Raw genomic sequence first — 22,231 nt, 5'->3', positions numbered from 1 at the left:
AGTGAATGCATTCAAACAATCCGTCCAAAACAGCGCTAATATAAAGGAAATCAGGCTGATTACATCAGAGATTGCAGACAGAACAGAGACTCGCGTTGCATTTTAAGTGAATTATTCATTCTTATTGGGCTCCTTATATCATTTGGTTCTTTGGTGTCCTTTTGGAGTTTCTAAGTGTCCTTTTTTGGGAAGAAATCTAAATTTATCTGGCAGAAAATATAGATTTTTGAGAATCACCCTTCAATCTTTTGGTTTACTTTGCTGGATATAGCAAATGATGACAAAATAAACATTTGAAACAAGATAAATGGTCTATGCTTAATTTCATGAAGTGTGCGAATATATATATATTATAGATAGATAGAAATAGGTTTAATTATTTTATTTCAGTATTATTTCAGTTAGCAATGTTTCTAAAAAAATTTTTTTAGTTTTTCCATCTAATATTCATATTTTATTTAATTTGAGTATTTATTTAAAAACAATTTTAAATATTTTTATCTTTAGGTAACAATAAAAACACTGCTTGGCATATGTGTTTTAGACTAGATTGTTTTAAATGTTTTCCTTTTCTTGATCATGGACGCTTTGTCACTGACCCTGTTATATATTGACGTTATTTTATATAATTATTTTAATCTTAAAATCTTAATGACAAAATTCTTTTTCATTTGTTAATATAAAATAGCCATTATATTTCAGCATAAGTAAAAGGTTTATCCTGATCCCACATGCTCTCAAAATTAGAGCGGTGTTTGTTCTTGTAATTGATCTGCTGCATACTTAATTCACTAAATATATGCATGAGGTGCACAATAGCCACTATTCTCTGTGACGGCTCGACACCGTAACCCTAATCTTACCCAACAAATGAGTCCAGATATTCCCGGTCTCTGTGTGGATCCTGAAAATGCTCCCAAAGCAGGCACGGAACGAGGGCATTGGAGGCCGATGACCGTGCAGGAGGTAGTCGTTGTCTTTTAGCCACTCCGGCAGGATGTGAAAGGGAATGACCCTCCAGCGGCCCTCCCAGACCTGCAGAACAGCGATCCAGCATGAATTTCATTTAATTTCTGTTCAAGCTTTAAAACGGTTATGCATGACGACCACACCTTATGCACGAACTCCTCCATCTTCTCCATTGCATGGTGAGCCTGCAGTGGTAGCGTCAGAACTTCTCCAACTTCTTCATCCTCCTCTTCATCATCAGCGAGACAGTTTGCTCCCTGTGGGCACAATCAGAGCTCAAAAGGAGCCTGCAACACTGCTGGCACTGAATATGAAAGACTCTGTAATGCATTCTGATTAATAATTACGTGGCTTGCCTCTGACTGGACTCCTTTGGCTCCTATGGGGCCGTTTTCCTCCAGCAGGGGACCCAGCTCCATCAGCTCCACGTCGGCTGGAACGTGGCATTCCTCCGTGACCTGGCAGTCTGCTTGACTTGCAGACCTGATTTGGCCTGACATTAGTAGACTGCCCTGTGACCTGTCTCAGACCTCTGAAGCCTCCACTTCAGTTCACTGAGGGCCAAAAGTCATACATTCAATCAAAACAAAACTTCACAGCCAAAGTCAAGTCATGACAACATCAGTGACCCGTAACAACAACAACAGAGACTGCTTACCTCTGGCAGGAGCTTTGAACACTGGCAGGTCTAAACCTGCCTCCTGATGTTTTCCTCACTATGAAATTGCATTCAGTCTTGGGTAAAAAAACAAAAAACAAAAACAACAACTAGGCATCATCTCTGCTCACATTGCTACAAAGTAGTTCATACTGGCTGCGTTTTAAAACCAAAAGAGCTGTTTACCATGACAGCTTATTTGGACATCATAGGCACATTATAATTTGTGGTTTTTCAAATCATTCTCGTTCGCTACCATGTACTGACTCAATTTCATCGTTCGCTGAAATGTTTATAGAGTATAAGCGTTAAGTTTCCGTAGTAAAAAAATCTCATTCATTTTCTCCATAGAGGAACTGAGTTTTAAACAATAACTTATAAACCTTTAAAAGCAAGCCTACTGTGAGCTACAAGGTTGTTCATTGAAAGGATATGCTTTTGTTGAAGTCATCAGCCCACATTATTTAAAATTATTTTTTAAATAATCATGTTTAACAGAGGAATTCCTGGTAAAAAAAACAACTATTAAAACCACTCTATTAAAACGAAACTCTGATTTTGTTCGAGAAGAAGAGTCGTGAATGTGCGAAAATGAATGCCAGATGACCATGTATTCGTAAATTAGGTAAGAACGTTCTGGGTACTCTTAATTGTTTATTTTATAATGGTTGTCTTTTTTCGACAGCTTGATAAAAATAATTTCTAACAGTTGACAAAAACGGAACAACCATAGACAAACAAATGTATGTATACAGCATAATAAGACGAATCGGTTGAGTGATTAACTCACAGCTGTCAGCTAACAGTTAATCTTATTTTGTGAATGGAGTTAAAAGATTCGAGTCACTGGGGTGAATCAAAATCCTCACCACTAATTCGAATCGAACTTTCGAACGCACATATGGTTCCAAATACACCGTCTCGGTAGGCAGCTCAGCAGATTTCGAAATATAACCGATATAACTAGCATTGATCTCTGTATGAAGTGGTATCATACAGCTCATACCTATGACTAACGGTAATTAGCCTGCTGGCTAACAAAGGGCTTTACATTTTAGGAGAGGAGCAGCCAAAACAACGGTACACGTCATGATCAACACTTACATGATACATAACATAGCAACGATGATATAACAACTATATGATTCACAAAATAGTCTCCAACAACGATTAATTAATTAGTACGACATAAAGCCCTTTAAAAATCCAAAAGGGTTGTAATTAGAGCAGGTTAGCATTGAGACACAGAAACCGCTGCGCACCGCTAAACTAACGTCAAGTTACTGTGTCTGGATGCGTTTACAACAACATTATGAATCACAATTTTGCCGTTACGTTTAAATAATGATGCATTTGATCGTGCAGGCGGTTACCTGATGTCCGGATCTGCCGTTAAAGAAATAGGATCTCTTCCGGATGTCCACCAAAGAGCAGCAGGATGGAGAAATAAAGAGTTGCAAGCTGCTGTATGTCAGACGGCGAGTTCAAACTGGCTCGCTCGCTGTTGTCTTTGAATTAACGCCGCGGTAGCGCCGCCTGCTGGAGAAAGGCGGCGCTAGATTTTGTAAAGCCCCCACAGCGCGCTTTAGGGGCACTAACCTGTTTTTATACAGTCTATGGCACTAACCCATTTATTGGATGATTGTTGTGAAGGTTTCCAGATTTAGAGCAGCAATCTCCAGCAGGTGATTTATTTTATTGTAAAAGACCAGACAGTGGCGGTTGAACATCCATCTGAGGGCTGCTCAGAAAATACTGAAGTGCTTTACCATATCGCAGCTGTTTGTGTAACGGTCACATTTATCTAGGACGTGCTGGCAAGCTTTAGGAAGATAAAAATCCTACCATTAATCTTTCAAGAGTATTTTGTGTTAAACCAGCTGGCCTTACAATCTCCTATAATCCCCAATCCTCATCCTAGTCAGATTTTATAATCTCAGTGAATGCAAAAGAGCATCATATTATGGCCATCATGAATTGCTTGGAGAAAAGGAATCAAAAACCAGAAGATGCCAGTGAAAACAATTTAATAAGCACTTTGTTGCCTCTCTTTTAGTGCATTTCATAAAAAACAACTGCATAACTTTTTAAATTAAATTTTGTTAACATAACAGATAAACATGTGGAGTGCAGCATGCATACAAAAATACTCCAGTGAAAGCAAATGCATCTCATAACATACATCAAACATGAATGCCAGTCACCTCTCACAGGCACATTAATTATAATATTCAGCATTAAATTCAGCAAGCAGGTGTTGTAACACGCTGGCGCCTTTTTAAGTGCATTAAATTGGGAATTTTTTTTGTAGTATCAGCATCTTATTGTGAGCTTTTAGGCACATCAAGCTACAATTGTCATTGATACAGTAGACAGTCTCTGTATCGTATTATAGAAGTATAGGCATTTAAAATGAAGAATAAATTACCTCTGGACAGACTAGCACTTAAGCATTTAATATTTAATATATACTGTCCACAAAAAGGATATTTGCTATACGTGATCAGATTTGTAATGCCATATTTGCTTAAATACGATTGTGTGCAACTTAGTATCTTTGGAGTAATTTGTGTCTGGGCCCTGAGCATTGAGAACGGTCTAATATACGAAGCGTTGGCTCTGCCGGTAGCCCAGTTTGTCCAGGTTGGGATTACAAGCAAACTGGATCATGGGAGGTGGACCGCACATAAGAATCATAGAGTCATCACTGGGTGGAGGCAGGTGCTCCTGAATCATCTCAGCATTGATGAAGCCCTGACTGTACTCCCAATCTGCAAACAAGTCAATGCATGTAAATGTCAAAGAAAACCATATGATAAAAATAAAAAAAATCTGCTCTAAAACACATCCCAAGTTCTTAGAAATGTACTCTTTGTTTTTATGTTGGTTTCCCTTTTTGACAATTTAAATACTTTAAATTTAAATTCTTAGTTTAGATTTAAAAATGTCATTTGTCCATCAAGCACAGTTTGCCTTAAACACTGAATGCATGTGCACATTAGTTTTAATTTTTTTAATATATTAATGTAAAATGTATTTTTTTTTCACAAATATGATAAACTATTAATTCATAAATATCATTAGTTTTTTGTCCACGTCGCCACATGACATTGTAAAAGCTAAACTAACCTTGTCCTGTCATATAAAAGGTCAAAGTAGCTGACATTTTATTTAATCAGGACAGTTGTTACAATTTTTGACTTCATGAACCAAAATTTAACACATGCTCATCATAGGAGGTCAAGTAATATGTATAAATTACAATTTTAAATGTATTTTAAAATTTTATATAAAAAATGTCATTGACCAACATACACTACCATTTAAAATTTTGGGGTCATTAAGACATTTTTTACTTACATTTTGAATACTTTTATTCATAAAGGATGCATTAAATTGATCAAAAATGACAGTAAAGACATTTTTCATTAATTATATAATTCATCAATTAAATGGGTTTTTTCTATTCTCTGCTTTCTATTCATCAAAAAATCCTGAAAAAATTGATCAGAGTTTCCACAAAAATATTAAGTAGCACAACTGTTTTCAACATTGGTAATGTTTCTTAAGCAGCAAATCATTATATTAGAATAATTTCTGAAGGATCATGTGTTACTGAAGACTGAATTAATGGCTGCTGAAAATCTCAGGAATAAATTATAAATTATATTTTAAGGTATATTAAAATAGAAAACATTTATTTTAGATTGTAATAATGTTTCACAATATTACAGTTTTTACTGTATTTATGATCAAATATACCAATGTATACCAAGCTTAATCATCTTGTAGGTTAGGAAGGGAGTCATATACCTGCAGGAGCTCTGTCCACTGTGAACCAGAGTTTGAAGCGATCTGGATGCCTCGCCTGAATCTCCTCCAGTTCATCCTTCAGCAGAATGTCCTTCTCAGTCTGGAAGACAGACGAAAGGTAAACCGGTTCATTTTATACTTGCTAAGCAGTTGAATCTGTCTGAACATCATTTTGTTTATGAGCAAACTAAAAAAAAAAAAAGGGACGGTACAAAAAATTCTTTCATTAATATATCTGAAACAACCCCTTTTCTACTAGAACACCAACCTGGTTGGCAAACAGCAGGCTGCATGTCGTCGTGTCACTTGAGTTTTTGATGACGTCACGAATCAGCTGCAACACTGGCGTAATGCCTACAAAGGGAGGAGGACAAATGATTTTAGTGATCATACGGCTTCATTATGACTAGGAACGAGGAGAAAGACGCTCTACCTGTTCCTCCAGCTATAAGACCCAACGTTCTTGCAGTCTTAGTCTCAGCAGGGGCCTTCTTATCGGCCTGTATAGCGAAGCGACCTGTTGGGAGGAGATGTAGGTGTAAGGTGTGACCACTGTGTAAATACATCCACCTAAATTCAGCTCAAATATTGATAGTAAATGTGCTGAGTCAGACCTTGCCCCTTGTACTCCAGCAAACCTCCTGGTCCTCTGAAGTCAATCACATCTCCGATCCTCAAACTCTCCAAGTACTGGGACATCTTTCCCCCTTCTGGGAACTTTGGGTGCACATTCTTAAAATAAATCTGCAGAAAGAAACATGTCAGCTCTAATGCTACCATTTGAAACCCCAGGAGCTTTTACAAGAAATGTAGAGAATCTGAACCTTCACAACGAGGTCAACGAATCCTTTGTCATCGTCGCTGGACACTGGTGTGTAAGGACGCACAATCAAATTACCATCAATCCTGGCAGAGAGATAAACATGCTTGCCTTGAGAAAGAAAGACAGGGAGAAAGAGCACTTTACTAATAATATAACTGATACACAGCCCAGTCTGTACATCAAGAACTTGTTTACACCAGGTATGATCATCCGTATGGCGACACACTACTGTTTACATCTGGTAACTTGCGGCTCAAACGGGTCTGATTTTCTGATTACATACATCACTTGCTCTGTCAATATGTTAAAATGCAAGAAGGTAAAATAATAATAATTATTATTGCAATTATAATTGATAAAATGAATAAATTACAAATTTTTTATAATTACAATTATTATGATGCTCACCGAGGCTATATTTATGTGATCAAAAATACAGTAAAAACAGTATTACAATATTTGCTTTTATTTTATATATACTTTAACTGTAGTTTATTTCTGTGAAGGCAAAAGGGAATTTTCAGCGTCACATGATTTTTCAGAAATTATTCTAATATGCCGATTTGCTGCTCAAGAAGCATTTCATATTATTAACAGTTCAACTGCTTAATATTTTTGTGGAAACCGAGATAGTTTTTCAGCATTTCTTTGAAATAGAAATATTTTATAATACTATAAATGTTGTTTCTTGATAAATTTAAACATTTTATTTAATAAAAAAAAACAAAAAAAAACTTACTGACCCATAACTTTTAAATAGTGCCAATACAGATTTGTATATACTCAACAAATATTTATTTATTTTTATTATACTTATTTTGCCTTGATATCAGGTAATATGAGGAAAAGCATAAAACCACTATAATTAAAGGGATAGTTCATACTTCATTCATCGTCGTAACACAAATGAAGGTATTTTTTATGAAATCCGAGAGCTTACTGACCCTGCATAGACAGCAAAGCAACTGAAACTACGAGAAACAAACATTTTCTTTGCGCACAAAAAGTATTCTCGTAGCTTCCTAAAATTAAGGTTGAACCTCTGATGTCACATGGACTATTTTAATGATGTCCTTGCTGTCTATGCAGGGTCAGAAAGCACTCGGATTTCATCAAAAATATCTTAATTTGTGTTAAAAAGATTAGCGAAAGTCTTACGGGTTTGTAACATCATGAGGGCGAGTAATTAATGACCGAATTTTCATTTTTGGGTGAACTCTCTCTTTAAACCCTTGTTTTAGTTTAAAGGTTTATTGACAAGCAGCTTATCTTACGGTTGAAAAACTGATTTCACATGGTCTATATGCAGGGTCAGAAAGCACTCGGATTTCATCAAAAATATCTTAATTTGTGTTAAAAAGATTAGCGAAAGTCTTACGGGTTTGTAACATCATGAGGGCGAGTAATTAATGACCGAATTTTCATTTTTGGGTGAACTCTCTCTTTAAACCCTTGTTTTAGTTTAAAGGTTTATTGACAAGCAGGCAATCCTTCACGGCTGTCTGATACACATCAGGACATATCGGCATTTTCACTACAAATCTGATGTTGTCCACTAAACAGTGTCCAAATGTCTGTGATTAGTCTCAAGCAAATGTGCATGTTTAAACTACTTTAAGCTGCTTTTCAACCCCTAAGCTCATTTATCATTTAGCACACAGTTCTTATCCAAAGCAGTCAACACAACCTTTGTATTAGCACCAGAGAAACCGTCGACCCACCACCCAGTCCTCAAAGACTACTTACCAACAGGTAAACCCAAAACATGCTCTGGGCTGGGCAGGGCGAACCGAAACCTGCGGGTATCGTGGCTTATGATCTGCAGGAAAGAAAAATGTCTTATTTTGTCAGCATCTTGTCAGTATCACAAATATAAATTCTAGCACATGGAAATAAATAGACAGGGCAAATACCTCTTTGTCTACTAGTCTCAGTTTGTATTTTTCAGAGGGATCAATCAGGGTAATCTGTGGTTTCCTTTTCCTGTTAAAGTAATAATAACCCAGCAGACCTGCTGTTGAGACCAGCAGCACTCCAACACCGACTGCAACTGTAGTGGACTAAAAATACAGATTAGTGCACATAAACACGGGTTAAGAGCCACTTTTAAAACATGTAACTGAAAATCATCAATTATAAATAAATGCCAAACATGAATTCAATTAACGTTATTTGCAATATACAAGAGAAATGTGACAAAGATTCTCCGCTCAAATGCCTGAACGAATCATCTGTATTTCCCAGAATAAACTCTGACGTTTCTGCTTTAGTATCCCATTTCAAGAACTGTCTGCTGATCTAGTTTTCTACAAGACACAACTGTAATTTTAATACAAACGACTTTCTTAGCTTGTCTTTGAGTTAATGGCATGATTAGTCAATAGTGTGTGCTGATAAACTGATAAGCTATGCTATGTTAAACAAACTTGGTGGAATGCCAAAGCAGTATGTCCTCTAAATAACAGTTAATTGCTTCAATTAAAGTTTAGAGTACTTCTTTAAAGCGTTATGACTTACCATCGCGTAACTCATGACGGCTGATGTGCGTCTACAAGGAGGTTCAGTCAGAACGAATCTTCAGACTAAACATTCGTCGGCACACCCATGAACATGCAGACTGAGGACTCTGTGTTGGAGGCGAATAACGCTGCGCAGTTATTGCGCATAACAGAACGATTCCGTTTTGCGTAATCTCATCCACATTGCAACGCTATCTAATGTCTGTGGCCGGCGTGTGGCTGTCTCAGTGAAACCCGGAAACCCACAAAACTAGATAAAAATAAAAGTCCTTGAATTTCCATTTGTCCAGAAATTCAGTCATTTAATATATAAATTAAAAGCAAACAAACAAAATTCAATGATTTCTAACACTTAATTAATTTAAAATTAACTGTTTAAAATGAAAGTGCAAATAATAAATGTCCTCTGATTTCTTTTTGTTTACAAATGTAATATATTTATTTATATATAAAAAATGCAATACATTTTAAAATGTAAAAATGTGGAAGTAATTAAATGCCTGGAAAATATTTGATTTATTAAAAACACAAATATAATTCACAAATTCAAAAAACCATAATTAAATTTCCTGAATAATTAATACATATTGTTAAGTCAGTACTCAAAGCCCCATAATTTTAAGATACCCGGGTGCTTTTAAAAGCAGATCATTGCATACATTGGTTTCCCTTATATTTTCCTATTTCATTTATGCTCAAGCTATTATCTTTTTGACGTAATTGCGGACGTTGAAGTGAAGCTGTTTCGAGGTGGCTGAGAAAACTTCCATTGCCAGAGTCTTTGTCTCTTCTGATCCATTCCAAAGTGCCCGATAAACCGGTAATGTGTACCTCTGTTTCCCCTGAAAGCAAAACATCAAAATCAGTCTGACCGATCTCTATTCAGTCTGAAGCGATCTAATTATTAGTCCAAAGAGCTGAACGAATTAGAAATAAATAAATGTTAATATTAACAAATTAGAAATAAATATGTACAGATTCTGACCTGGCTTGTGAGGAAATTGCGAATATGTTGGAATCCTGGTTTATGCTGGTTCTTTGCAACAATCTGGGCCCATCGCAATTTTAGCTCGGCATTGTTGGACTCAATAATGTACGAGTAGCACTCCTCCAGCTTCTTTATGTGACCTGTTAATATGGGGATATTTATTTTACTATCTACTTAAACCATAACAATAAACCATGAACACAAGGAGTTATTTGCACCATCTGGAAGTGGTGACTTCTCAAGAATCTTGTCCAAGAAGTAGACAGTTTGGTAGGTCTTCCACGGTTTTATATCAGTTTTGCAGATAGATTCCAAGTCTGGGTTATGATTGACCCACATTTCAGCTAACAGCTCTGCTGGTTTCATCAGCTCCTGGCCAGCAGAGAGGTCGGGAACATATGGAGGCCAACCAGGGACATTGAGCCAGCTGTCAAAATCCAGACCTAACAAAGCAACCGAGAAGAAACAAAGCTGATGGCAAAAGGCAGTCTGACCAAACAGTATTAATTTAGTCTAGCTTTTGTGATTTTACAACAAAGAAATGCTACTAATGGTCTTTTTCCGCACCCTCAATTTTGTGGACATTCTTTTCTTTCAGGTCTGGGAAATACTCCAGGTAAAACTCCAACGCATCTTCTGCCAACACACTTCTGAACTTGAACTTGTCCACATAAGCCTTGAAGAGATACAAATGAATTGCTGTTTTATCATACTTGTTTACATACTTTCATTCATTCTGAGATTCAAATGTTTTGGGTCAGTAAGATTTTTTTTGTTTTTAATAAATTAATTTTTATTTAGCAAAGATGCATTAAATAATAAAAAAAAAAAAACTTTAAAGTGTTACAAAAAACTATTTAAAATAAATGTATCAGTTTCCACAAAAATATTAAGCAGCACAATTGTTTTTTAATACTAAGAGATGTGAAACTGAAGCAAGGCTATTATCGTTAACTAAAATATATCTGGTAATTGAAATAAAGCTGCAATAAAATAAAGTTGAAGCACTAAAATTACTAACTGGAAATAAATAAAAACTAAAACCTAACCAAAAAAAAAAAGAAACCTAAATAGTAATATTTAAAAGAACAATAAAAAAAATGACAAGCACCAAACAAAACTACTGAATATTGAACAAAAATTCAAATGAAGCTAATTCAAAATATTAATAAAAACTATAACGGTATAATTCTAAAATAACACTGCACAGAGGATTGAAGTAATGGCTTCTGAAAATTCAGTTTTGCCATTAGAGGAATACATCTAATTTAAAAAAATATTTTTTAATGTATTTTCAATTGTAATACTATTTCACAATATTTCTGTTTTTATTGTATTTTGATCAAATAAATGCTGCCTTAGTGAGCATAAGAGTCTTAACATATATTAATATATATGTTTTTAAATATTACTATTATATATATGCATATATAATATATTTATATTATTGAATATAATAATTAGTATTAATTAAGAACAGTCTCTGTAAACTTATTGTTCAAGTAACCTTGAGGAATGCGTCAAAGCGTGACTGATCTCCTGCGAGGTGGGCTAGGTAGGAAACAAAGCAGAAACCTTTCTCATAGGGCGTGTCATTGTAGGTATCATCAGGATCAACACCTGCAAAGAAAAGACATAGAGGCGGTTACAACCAATTCTGCAATCAAAATAACCAAGTTATGTAAGACTGCCATCTTTTTTTCTGCCTACAATGTCTAATTAAAAATGGTGGCCTACCTGGTTCGATCTTAACCCGTAGTTTATTGAGAGGATGGTCCTCTCCAGTGTTGTCCATGTGCTGACGGAGAAGAGCTTTACCGGTCGCTGCCTCCAGACACGTATAAGCCTCTCCTGAGAATCAAATGGCGCTTTTAATTGAATACTTTATTAGTGAAATACAGGGTCAAATAATGTATAGCATACCATACAGCTCCCTGCAAACCCTGCGCTGAGCATACATGGTGAAGCCCTCGTTCAGCCAGAAATCACCCCAGGTGGCGTTGGTGACGAGGTTTCCAAACCAGCTGTGGCAGATCTCGTGTACAATGACGTCAGCGAGAGAACGATCTCCGGCCAGCAGACAGGGTGTGACAAAGGTCAGGCAGGGGTTCTCCATCCCACCGAAAGGGAAGGATGGAGGCATGAACAGCACGTCATATCTAAACGATCACAACAAATCAAAACACATGTCTATTGGAATATAATCACTACTGAATAAAAGTGCTTATCGGGTTATATAAACTCAGATCTATCGGAATTATGAAGCTGTTCAAAAAAGCATATCCCACCTTCCCCAAACGTAGGGTCCAAACAGTTTCTCTCCCACAGACAGGAACTCTTCAATCACATTATCATACTCCTGCTTGGCAGCCTGCAGTAAACAAGGCTCGGTCCAGACACGTGTCCTGAAAATGCAGTTGAAAGTCATTATTATAATAATAATAAATATTATTTAAATGCTTCATTTATAATATAGTCCATGTATAATGTTAGTAAAATATCTTTCACCAAAAACACATATTTCAGAAGAGCATTAAAGACTTTATACCTTGTGATATGATTTCTTTATGATAAAAGATTTGGGATTTTTTACCTGGGTCCAACCTCAGCAGATCGCAGGTCCCCTACTGCCAGAGCTACCAGGTAAGCAGGAATGGGATGCTCCATGGTGAACAGGAAAGCGCTGTCTGCTTCCCTCTCTTCCCATTTACTAGCGCTCATAACTGCTGTGAAGCCATCAGGAACCTGATAATAGCAGCGAGGAGCATCAAAGAAAGAAGCTACTGTGTTTATGAGACAGTTCAAAGTGCAATGATAAGAAATAAACTCTGAGCCTTATCAAGTAGGCTAGAGAAAAACTGGATCTGATCTAATACTTGTGCTCTTTCTTCTTGAGAAACTAATGTGAGCCTATTGCAGACAAAATAAATCAAAATGAACTGGCCAATAATACATTTTAGACCAACAGCATTTTATAGATTTATTTGTACATTGCAATTATTATATATGTGACCCTGGACCACAAAACCTGGAACACAAAACCAGTCATAAGGGTCAATTTCTCATTACATTCTCAATTGAGATTTATACATCAGTAGAAAATTTACAAAATATCTTCATGGAACATCTTTACTTAATATCCTAATGATTTTTGGCATAAAAGAAAAATCGATCACTTTGACCCATGCAATGTATTTTTGGCTATTGCTACAAATATATCCAAGCGACTTAAGACTGGTTTTGTGGTCCAGGGTCACATATATGGTTCAACAATATGGGGTCTGTAAGAATTTTTTATTTTTGAAAGAAGTCTCATGTTCTCCAAGGTTGGATGTACTTTATCAGTCAAATACATTTGAGCATATTCAGTATATTTTGCAACAGCACATTGTGAAATACTATTACAATTTAAAATAACTTTTCCATTTTTTGTTTTCTACCGTTTAACTGTTTTCCATTTTAATATATTTTACAAATTTAATATATTTATTATAAATTTAATTTATTCCTGTGTTGGCAAAGCTGAATTTTCAGCTGTAATTACTCCAGTCTTCAGTGTCACATGATCCTTCAGAAATCATCCTAATATGACCTGCTGATCAAGAAACATTTCTTATTATTATCAATGTTCAAAACAGTTCATTTTTTAAATATTATTTACATTACAAAATTTATTTGAAATAGAAATCTTTTGTAACATTGCCACTTTTGATCAACTGAATGTGTCCATGCTGAATAAAAGTATTATTTTCTTATAACCCCAAAATATGATTTATGACAATTATTTTGTCATTATGAAAAGAAAAAAAAAAAACAGAACAATTACCAGTATATCACTAAGAACTTTTATTTTTCTACCCCAAAACACCTGTTATATACAGAACATTTTTTGCAATCGAATTGACTCCTGATTAATAAAATCCAATCAGATTATGTAAACTATTATGTCTATACACCCATATCCTCTTTATATCTGTAAATTCGACCGGCCCAATGGCCTCACCTGAACTGTTGCCGAGTAGGTGCTCTTTACTCCTGGAGTATCAAAGCAAGGGAAGAAGGAGCGGTTGAGAACAGCCTGGCCTTGAGTAAAAACATAAGGCTTGAGCTTTCCCGCAGTCTGCTCTGGTTCCAGCCAACACACCTGTAAGAAGATACATGCGTTTGGTGAGACATTACCTGCACAACAGCCGAGTAAGTGCTCTTTGTCATGGGCGTATGGAAGCCGGGAAACAGGCTGCGGTTCAGGACAGGGAACCCAGATGTGTACAAGAATGGCAGCTTCTTCTCAGCCGTCTGCACTGGGTCCAGCCATGACATCTACAGAGAAGTGATGCATGCTTGCTTGTACAATAAATTAACCATTTGAGCATTATTAGTGCTTATTTGAAGAAGTAAATAAAGGCTGCCAAAACAGGTTCAGAAAGAGAAACCAAAGATTCTTCCTTGAGAGTCTCATGACATGTGAACAGGTTTCAGTTTTGATCATAGTGAAATGCTCAAGCTGTCATGAGCTGTCAATATGGAAATTAATAAACAAAAAATATTAAAAGCAGTTTGCATGCTTACCCCTGGTCCACCAGTAGCTGTATATTTGATTGCAAGTTGAAGTTTGTCATCTGAGTTGAAAGGTTTTGGAAACTTCACGACCAGAGTTGTCCCATAATTGGTGAAGTCTCGAATCAGAAATTCTGTTGTGGTCCAGTCACGTGCATTATGACTGAACGTGATCTCATGTACAGACAGTGTTGGATGAATATCCAGCTGTAACTCACTTTGACCATCCTGAATGCACTGCAGCTGTATTGTTTCGGTACCTGATATGGTTTTCTGCTCAAAGTCCACTTTAAGATCGAGATGAAAATGATCTATTTTAAACTGGCGGAAACTAGAGGAGGTAGCGACGTCTTCGGCTTTGTCCGAATACAACGTAAATGTTTTATCCATTGTACTGCTGACTAAAACCTGCAACAATAGAACTGACGGGTCTACACCGGCTAATGGCAGCCAATCTGTTCATTCACTGACGAATGATGAGCCACTGTAAAACAGACCACGCGCTGGAAGACTAATCGTTATAGCATATCGATGGGATTTATGCCGGAGTTCTCTGCGTTATTGCAGCGCAGTGTTGTTTGTCGTCAATACAAGACAGGTGACTAAAAATATAAATCGCAAAAAAAAGTGAAATGCTACTAGTTATTCATACAAGACATATGACACACTTTGTCAAGGAGGCCCGAGAGGGGCAAGACAGTCAAATTCTCTTTTAAGGCCACATTCAAATCTCAGGACGTTTTTGTCTTATTGTAAACATTTTTATATTACAATGTACAGTATTTTAAATATATTAATTAAAATGATTAGTATCTTACATTCGAATGATACCCCTCCGCACCATTTTTTAAAAATAAAATGTTAAAGAAACGTTAAATTCATACGTAAACGGTGATAATGCAATAATCGCCGAGATAGGCTCATCCTGATCAGCGGTGAGAAAAGTAACAGTTGCCACGTGATGACCCCGTTTAGGCACTACTTGCGTTGCTACCTGAATTCATTTTTTTCTCTATCTAAATGGATATTGCCAACATTTCTTTCATTTATATAGGCGAATCTATGTAATATAATAGTTAACCCTTTAATTTCACTTTTTGCAGTGTTATGTTTTCACTCCAATTCACGATTTTCAAGAATTTCACCAAAATCATTGGTTTACTAAATTCCCAAGATTTCAAAGATGATGTTTTATTACTCTAATCAGCATTTATCATCTGGAAATTTATATTTGTTTTTAGAGCAACCATTTACAAAAATCAATGTAGGCTATATACAAAAGTCAGTTTAATAACTCAAGGTTAGAATGAACATTGATTACAAACAAACAGAATCTTTATTTATATCACTTTATCCATCTTAGTATCAACACACACTAACCAAACAACATAAAAAAACACTTAGTAACACATTAGATTTATTTCATCATACAAAATGTCAATAAGTAAGTTCATCTATTAAAAAAAATCTATAAAACATTGTCTTTCACAGTATAAAACTCATATATTTTTGGGACAAGGCATTTCATCTAAAGTGATGACTCTCTTGACATATCCCTATATATTTTTCTCGATGTTAAAAAAGTCTATACTTTAATCCATCAACTCAATAAATTATTGAATAAATAGGACTGTTGTCATAAGGGGTCCATGGTTTCACACCTGGCTGGCAACCTCAGAGTCATCCTCATACAACCTGTCTGGAGTCCTAAGAACGACCCGTTTCTGGGATACCTGGAGGAGAAAAGCAAAAAGAAAAGAGGTCAGTCCATAGGGAAATCTGTTTGCATTGCTTTAACATTCTAGTAACTCTTGATGAAACTCCGGAGTGACTGCACAATCAGCAGCTCTGTGGTGTTGTCTGAAGGTGTGTCATAAATCTGGGTTACACAACAGCTGCGTCTTAAATCATGGATCTCACAGTGTATTCTAACAACCAGAAATGCAAGCAATTATGGAATGCTTTAGAGTGTATATGCAGAATTTTGTCCCATTTTATCCAAATATTTTGTTAACTACAGAGTCATTGCAAAAGGACAGGAAAGACCAAAGTGTCTTTCATTACGCTAAAAGTTTCTCAGATAATAATATTTGAGTAGTAGTCTTCAAGACAGCTGCCTCTGCACATGACTCTAAATTATTGCATGACATGATATACCGAATATAGCGAAGCAAATGTGTGTCTCAGGCAGTGCTGATGTTCCCACATATGATCTAAATATCTTCAAAGGGACGGCCCAAGACCAAAATGACTCAATTAACCACCCAAATCATGCATCTGATAGTTTGTGGTGTTGAATTCCTGTAGTTTCTGCAAAGTTTCAAAATGAGTGACAACTCAAGTTCCTCATTTTACTTGTATCCTGAAGGCATTCGTACTCCATCTTAAATTTATTCAGCAGGGAATTTTCAATCATTTGTTATGAGACTTGTCGGTACATGTGCACTGCATTCTCTAGTTGTCTGAGTGCACATTTTTGACTGTAGTGTAAATTACCCGACTCCCACCCAAATAACACTGGCACCCACATTCTTGTTTGAGAAACAGTTTGTGTTTGGGATTGATTTAAATCAGTAGTTCTCAAATGATGTGTCGCAACTCAAAAAAATTTACTGATAGGGTCAGAGACATCAGTTCTGGGGAACAATCATGTCTGAATATGCCTACCTCCATACTACATATGATAGGTGAAAAACAGTATGTGAACAATGTAGTATGTCTTCTGTTGTATTACCATTGAGTCTGTAAATATTTTACATTTTGTTCTTTTTATTTCATTGTTTCATTTTATATAATAAACCATTTTGGGGCACAAAATCTGGGTCCCAAAGCAAAACTACTGACATAGTCTATTGACGTCAATGTTCAATCTATTTTAACTGTAATGGAGAACTTAAGTTTCCTAGTACTCCAATTAGTAATGGATTACAGTAAACAGCGTTAGGTCTTTGGGAATCATCCTTCTGACATCTTAACAAATGACTTTAGCTTGACGAGTGACACCACAGCGTATGCTCAGGTTTTCAGGTGTATTTTTGCCTCTTTATCTAATTCAATGCCAAACAATAGGGAAAAAAAGCAGCTAACAATGACACCTATCGGTTTCAGCTAGGAACATGCCAGCTATTAAAATGTTGCTCGAGGAGATGCTAAAGTTGGAGTAGAGGTGCATTGGCCAAACAACTTATCTGGCTTTCTCTTGAGAAATAAAGGAGCTAATGGGCCGGGCCGCTATCACCGTTTCCTTCCATCCAATCAAGCTTTTGTCCCTGAGGAATGGAATGCTCACCTACATATCAAGTTCACACACTGTAGCCACCGCAAGCTCGAATGGAAATAAACCGCAGAACAACCTTGACTGCATGTTTTCCCACTAGATTGTCGTGTTAATGGGAAAGTTCATGACTGTGAGGAATGTGGAAAGCTTTGAGTGGAATGAAAACCTGTGTGTGACAATACAAATAATTCAAAGTAAGCAAATGATCCATCTGATGAAGTATTTGCTGCATTTGGAGCAGAGTATGTGAGTGAAGTGTGTAATCACAATTGTAATTGCACCCGGTTACCGATCTACTGTAAAGTTCTTTCAAAACTTGTCTTTTTATATCAAGATATATATAAAGTAAAATAACGTTTGGGTAGTTTAGGTACTGTTGTGAAGATGATGTGTTAGTATGATGATATAATTGCTCATTGTTCCGAGCTGAGCATAAATAAAACACATATTCACTATAGAAATGTCTATGACTGTCTTTATGATTCTGTGAACTCCAATGACATTTTTCCAGGAAAGCACAATTTTAAAATTCCCTGATATTTCCAGTTTATCCATGACTGTGGGAAACCTGATACAGATCTGTGAGGAGAGAGTGACATGTTACTCATCATTAGATTTTATTTCCTTATACTATATGACAGAGCATCTCATCATTAATTTTCTTTGTTTTTATTTTTAAAATTAATACAAGTAAATCTGCAGTCATTCATCCTCTGTCATTCAATTTCATTTAACATTTGTATTTTTGATCATGTCTTCCACAAAATTAAATTTCACAAATTCCATATTTATTTCTTTTCGACTGGTAATGAATAGTCAATCAGCACTGTAAAACCTAAGGTGATTTGTGTTAACATGCAATTGTTTTATTTATTAATGTATGTAATGCTCAGAATGGAGCAGAAGCAGAGTTTCCTTTGAATATGAGAGAACATGTCATTCCTCATACTCATACACTACTATTCAAAAGTTAATATTTTAATGCAAGGATGCATTAAATTGGTTGGAAGTGACAGTCAAGACATTTATAATGTTACAAAAGATTTATATTTAAAAGAAAACTTTAAATTAATCAAAGAATTCTGAAAAAAAATCATGGTTTCCACAAAAAACATTAAGCAGCACAACAATTATTTTCAACACTGACAATACGAAATGTTTCTTGAGCACTAAATCAGCATATTAGAATGATTTCTGAAGGATCATGTGACACTGAAGACCAAATAATGGTCTCTTAAAATTCAGCTTTGCCATCCCAAATTATATTTAAATAGAAAACAGTTATTTTAAATTGTAATATTATAAAACAATATTTTCATTTGCATTTTTGATCAAATAAATGCAGCCTTGGTGCTGGTTGCTGAGGAAATACATCAACTTTGTGCTGTGGTTGCCGCAAGCCCGCTGGACGCTCCTTCGTCAAATCCGCCGGCCGCGCCGTTCTTAAGCCTGCCGGCCGCCGCTCACTCAAGCCCACGGTGTGTGCCGCTGTGTTTCGTTGTGAAAGCGAAACTACTTTGTTTGTTTTAACCTTAAACCGCATAAACACATTTCATTACACCAAATACACAAAATAATGTTCTTTTTAGCCACATCATATGACCCCTTTAAAGACTTCTATAAAAAAAAACATTTAAAAAAAACTTACAGTCCTCAAACTTTTGAACAGTAGTGTGCATTGATTTAAAGCATTGTGTTCTAATGTCTCTGGGCAACCATAAACAACAAAATGACAATTATGATTTGTGTGCAGTGTGCTATTGTGCCATTCCCTACGCTAATTCCAATCAAAAGCTCTTTCATAGCTGAACACCACACCTAGATCCAGCAGTGATCTCACTTTGACACAGCAAGAGCATCAAGCCAACCTTCCCCCGTTCCTCAGGTAGGCCTGGGCAGTGCGTAACTGATCTGCCTTTTCTGGAAATTCCTCTCCCAACAGACTGATACTTGACAGAAAGGCGATACAGCTCTATTCTATTTCATACAGAGCCAAGATAGGTACATATTTGGAGATGTTTCCTTTATTCTGAGTGACTGTGAGGAAAGCCTATTTACCTGCTGTTCCTGGAACTGGTGGTGCTGGGAAAGCGAAAGCGGGGACTCTTGCCCAGGCACATTTCGGATGCGGAGCGCGCCCTGCCTGTTCCGGTCCAGCGAGTGTGGGCGAGGCGGTCGGAGTTGGTTGCGCTGGTGCCACGATTTGAGTTCCTCCGACACCACCTGCCGTGGCAGGCCTCTGCTAGGATGGTGCGGATACTCTTTTAGCGAAGGAGCCCGTGACAATTTCACGTGGGCGGGTAACAACCTGCAATTTCGCTGCTGGGAAGCCAAAGCCTCACTGTAGCAGTACTCATAGTGACCATTAGACGAATAAACAGGCGAAGGGGCCTGGTGGCTTATGTACAACGATCTTCCGCTGTCCATTTCCAAGGGGTGACCCCATCTGTCCTCCACGTACCCCCTGGAAAAACTCGGTGAGGACTGGTACTGAGCGTTCTTGTAGAAGTGGGTAGGAGAGCATCTTTGTGGTATGTGGTAGTCATTGAAGCTGGTGTATTGGTATCCGTACTGGGGCTGGTAGGGCCACAGAAGTTCCCCAGTGTGCTCCTGGCAGGGAGAGCTGGTGTAGGACTGCACAGAGTGCTCCGAGTTGCTGTCCTCGGAACTAGAGTAGTACAAAGGGTTTCCTACATTTAGACTTATTGGAGAGTATTCTGATGGTGTCACCGCAAAGTCTGTCAACCGTCTCCTGGGGCCCCTTGAGCGCCCACGTTCCCGCTCGGGATCATAAGGGTTGGGATCAGTGTAGGGAACTCTGTTATAATGAGAAATTAATAGATTTGTCAACATTTGAGATGGTCATACAATATATAAAACACATGTGATCTGAACTGTACACTACCACTCAAATTTTTTAAATGAAATTAATATTTCTATATAGCAAGGGGGCATTAAATAGATCAAAAGTGACAGTAAAGACATTTATAATATTACAAATAACAATAAATGCTGTTCTGAACTTTTTAATCATCAAAGAATCCTGAGAAAGAAATGTATCACGGTTTACAGAAAAAATTAAGCAGCACAACTGTTTTCATCATATATGAATTTTCTTAAGCACCAAATCAGCATATCAGAATGATTTCTGATGGATCATGTGACCCTGAAGACAGGAGTAATGGCTGCTGAAAGTTCAGCTTTGCGGTCACAGGAATAAGCTACATTTTAAAATACATTAAAATGGTTTGAAAACAGTTTTTTAAAATTGTAATGATATTTCACAATATTACTCTTTTTATCGTATTTTTGATCATAATAATGCAGCATATTACATATGAAATATAAATGGGTTTTAATTATATAAAATATATATTTGTATAAAAAAAAAAACATTAAAAAAAAAATTTGGTTTATACCAACCGCAAACTTTGTGTGAGTTTGTGAGTAAGCTGAGATCAAACCTAAGGGACTGTATCCTGCGCAGGTGCATCTCTGGAGTGGAGGGTGCGCTGCAGGACTGTGTGTGTTTCAAAGCAGCATGGGTGGGTATCTGCAGTGGTATCCCGGCCTCCGCAAGACAGACCTCCAGAGGAGGCAACGTGGGGGTAACAGCAGGACTACTATGAGTTGAAAAACAAAAACACTTTTTTTTTTACACTTATGAAGGATTAACCGAAACATTACAGCTGTAGTTTTGCTATGACGTGCTCTACTGACAACAATACATGCGTTCCATGAATCAACTTTGAGATGTTTGGCTTAATAGCCATTACAGAATAGGAGGTGTGGTTATACCCACCCAAAAAATTACTATGTGATGTCTTGATGACCAGGTGAGTCAACTGCTTTTGAAAGGTCATAGATGACATGCATTTGAGATTTAATACTTGCTTTGCACTGTAGAAAATGTAAAGAATAAAAAAGCTATATGTACCTGGATTTGATGCTACTAGAGTGAGATTTTTTCTTTTTCTGATAGGGCTGGTCCAAACTACTCTCCATCCAGGGAGAGCTTTGAATGGGGGCAGGGTCATGCTCTAAGACTGGACTCTGGCATGTGTGCAAATCCTCCAGGGATTGTGGCGGGGTTTGACGAACAGTGGCCTCGAGGGGCCGGTAGGAGGGGACTATAGGTGTATGAGGAGGGGGATGAGAGTTGGTTAGAGGTGGAGGGTGAAAGTCTACAGCAGGAGGCTCTGAAGAAAGCTGGGAAGACAGTTCCTCTGAAACATGGATGAGAGAGATATTATTTAATTTAACAAGGGTTATTGACATGAATAATAACTTTATATATATATCTGTGACCTGGACCACAAAACCAGTCATAAGTAGCATGGGTATATTTGTAGCAATAACAAAAAATACATTGTATGGGTCAAAATTATATTTTTCTTTTTATGCCAAAAATTATTAGGATATGATGTAAAGATCATGTTCCATTAAAATATTTTGTAAATTTCCTACCGTAAATATATTAAAACTTAATTTTTGATTAGTAAAATGCATTGCTAAGGACAATGCACTAAGCAAAGCTTCTTAGAAAGCTTTAAAGGCAATTTTCTAAATATTTAGATTTTTTTGCACCCTCAGATTCCAGATTTTCAAATAGTTGTATCTCGGCCAA

At 36.7% G+C, this 22,231-nt stretch overlaps 4 protein-coding genes across 9 annotated transcripts in view; all 4 read right to left on the bottom strand.

Annotated features, from left to right (window-relative positions):
* LOC107727844 (adiponectin receptor protein 1-like) overlaps nt 1-3,201 on the bottom strand; it is a 10,871-nt gene extending 7,670 nt beyond the window's left edge. The window contains exons 1-5 of one of the 2 annotated variants that reach the window (XM_016537860.1): nt 3,001-3,201; nt 1,628-1,704; nt 1,326-1,523; nt 1,113-1,226; nt 864-1,035 (exon numbers count right to left, since the gene is read on the bottom strand). In XM_016537860.1, coding sequence (XP_016393346.1) covers nt 864-1,035; nt 1,113-1,226; nt 1,326-1,469 — 430 coding nt within the window. In that variant the 5' untranslated portion in view covers nt 1,470-1,523; nt 1,628-1,704; nt 3,001-3,201. The other variant, XM_016537861.1, reaches the window with a different exon arrangement.
* Nucleotides 3,202-3,791: 590 nt separating this feature from the next.
* LOC107727873 (NADH-cytochrome b5 reductase 3-like) lies at nt 3,792-8,950 on the bottom strand. Its single transcript, XM_016537907.1, has 9 exons — nt 8,781-8,950; nt 8,177-8,323; nt 8,010-8,082; nt 6,265-6,371; nt 6,055-6,184; nt 5,874-5,957; nt 5,709-5,794; nt 5,441-5,540; nt 3,792-4,398 (listed from the first exon to the last, which is right to left on the bottom strand). The coding sequence occupies exons 1-9, from the start codon at nt 8,793-8,795 to the stop codon at nt 4,226-4,228; spliced, it is 915 nt and encodes a 304-aa protein (XP_016393393.1). The 5' UTR covers nt 8,796-8,950; the 3' UTR covers nt 3,792-4,225.
* Nucleotides 8,951-9,272: 322 nt separating this feature from the next.
* LOC107727878 (aminopeptidase B-like) lies at nt 9,273-14,982 on the bottom strand. Of its 2 annotated transcripts, none has more exons than XM_016537915.1 (11): nt 14,340-14,982; nt 13,950-14,090; nt 12,364-12,515; nt 12,059-12,175; nt 11,694-11,929; nt 11,508-11,621; nt 11,278-11,390; nt 10,338-10,446; nt 9,989-10,213; nt 9,768-9,910; nt 9,273-9,624 (listed from the first exon to the last, which is right to left on the bottom strand). In XM_016537915.1, exons 1-11 carry the CDS (start codon nt 14,715-14,717, stop codon nt 9,478-9,480), a joined length of 1,875 nt encoding a protein of 624 aa, XP_016393401.1. In that variant the 5' UTR covers nt 14,718-14,982; the 3' UTR covers nt 9,273-9,477. The 2 variants fall into 2 exon arrangements, with proteins under 2 accessions (XP_016393401.1, XP_016393400.1); XM_016537914.1 differs by lacking the exon at nt 13,950-14,090 and adding an exon at nt 13,774-13,914.
* Nucleotides 14,983-15,644: 662 nt separating this feature from the next.
* Nucleotides 15,645-22,231, bottom strand: part of LOC107727857 (uncharacterized protein C1orf106 homolog) — a 20,106-nt gene continuing 13,519 nt past the window's right edge. For 2 of the 4 annotated variants that reach the window (XM_016537879.1, XM_016537878.1), the window contains exons 7-10: nt 21,542-21,830; nt 21,069-21,227; nt 19,663-20,422; nt 16,067-18,183 (exon numbers count right to left, since the gene is read on the bottom strand). In XM_016537879.1, coding sequence (XP_016393365.1) covers nt 17,971-18,183; nt 19,663-20,422; nt 21,069-21,227; nt 21,542-21,830 — 1,421 coding nt within the window. In that variant the 3' untranslated portion in view covers nt 16,067-17,970. The other 2 variants (XM_016537882.1, XM_016537880.1) reach the window with 2 other exon arrangements.

This window comes from Sinocyclocheilus rhinocerous, unplaced genomic scaffold (genome assembly GCF_001515625.1).
Source record: "Sinocyclocheilus rhinocerous isolate Xijiao unplaced genomic scaffold, SAMN03320098_v1.1 scaffold576, whole genome shotgun sequence".
Lineage (NCBI taxonomy): Eukaryota > Metazoa > Chordata > Actinopteri > Cypriniformes > Cyprinidae > Sinocyclocheilus > Sinocyclocheilus rhinocerous.
This window is presented reverse-complemented; position numbering and strand designations above follow the sequence as displayed.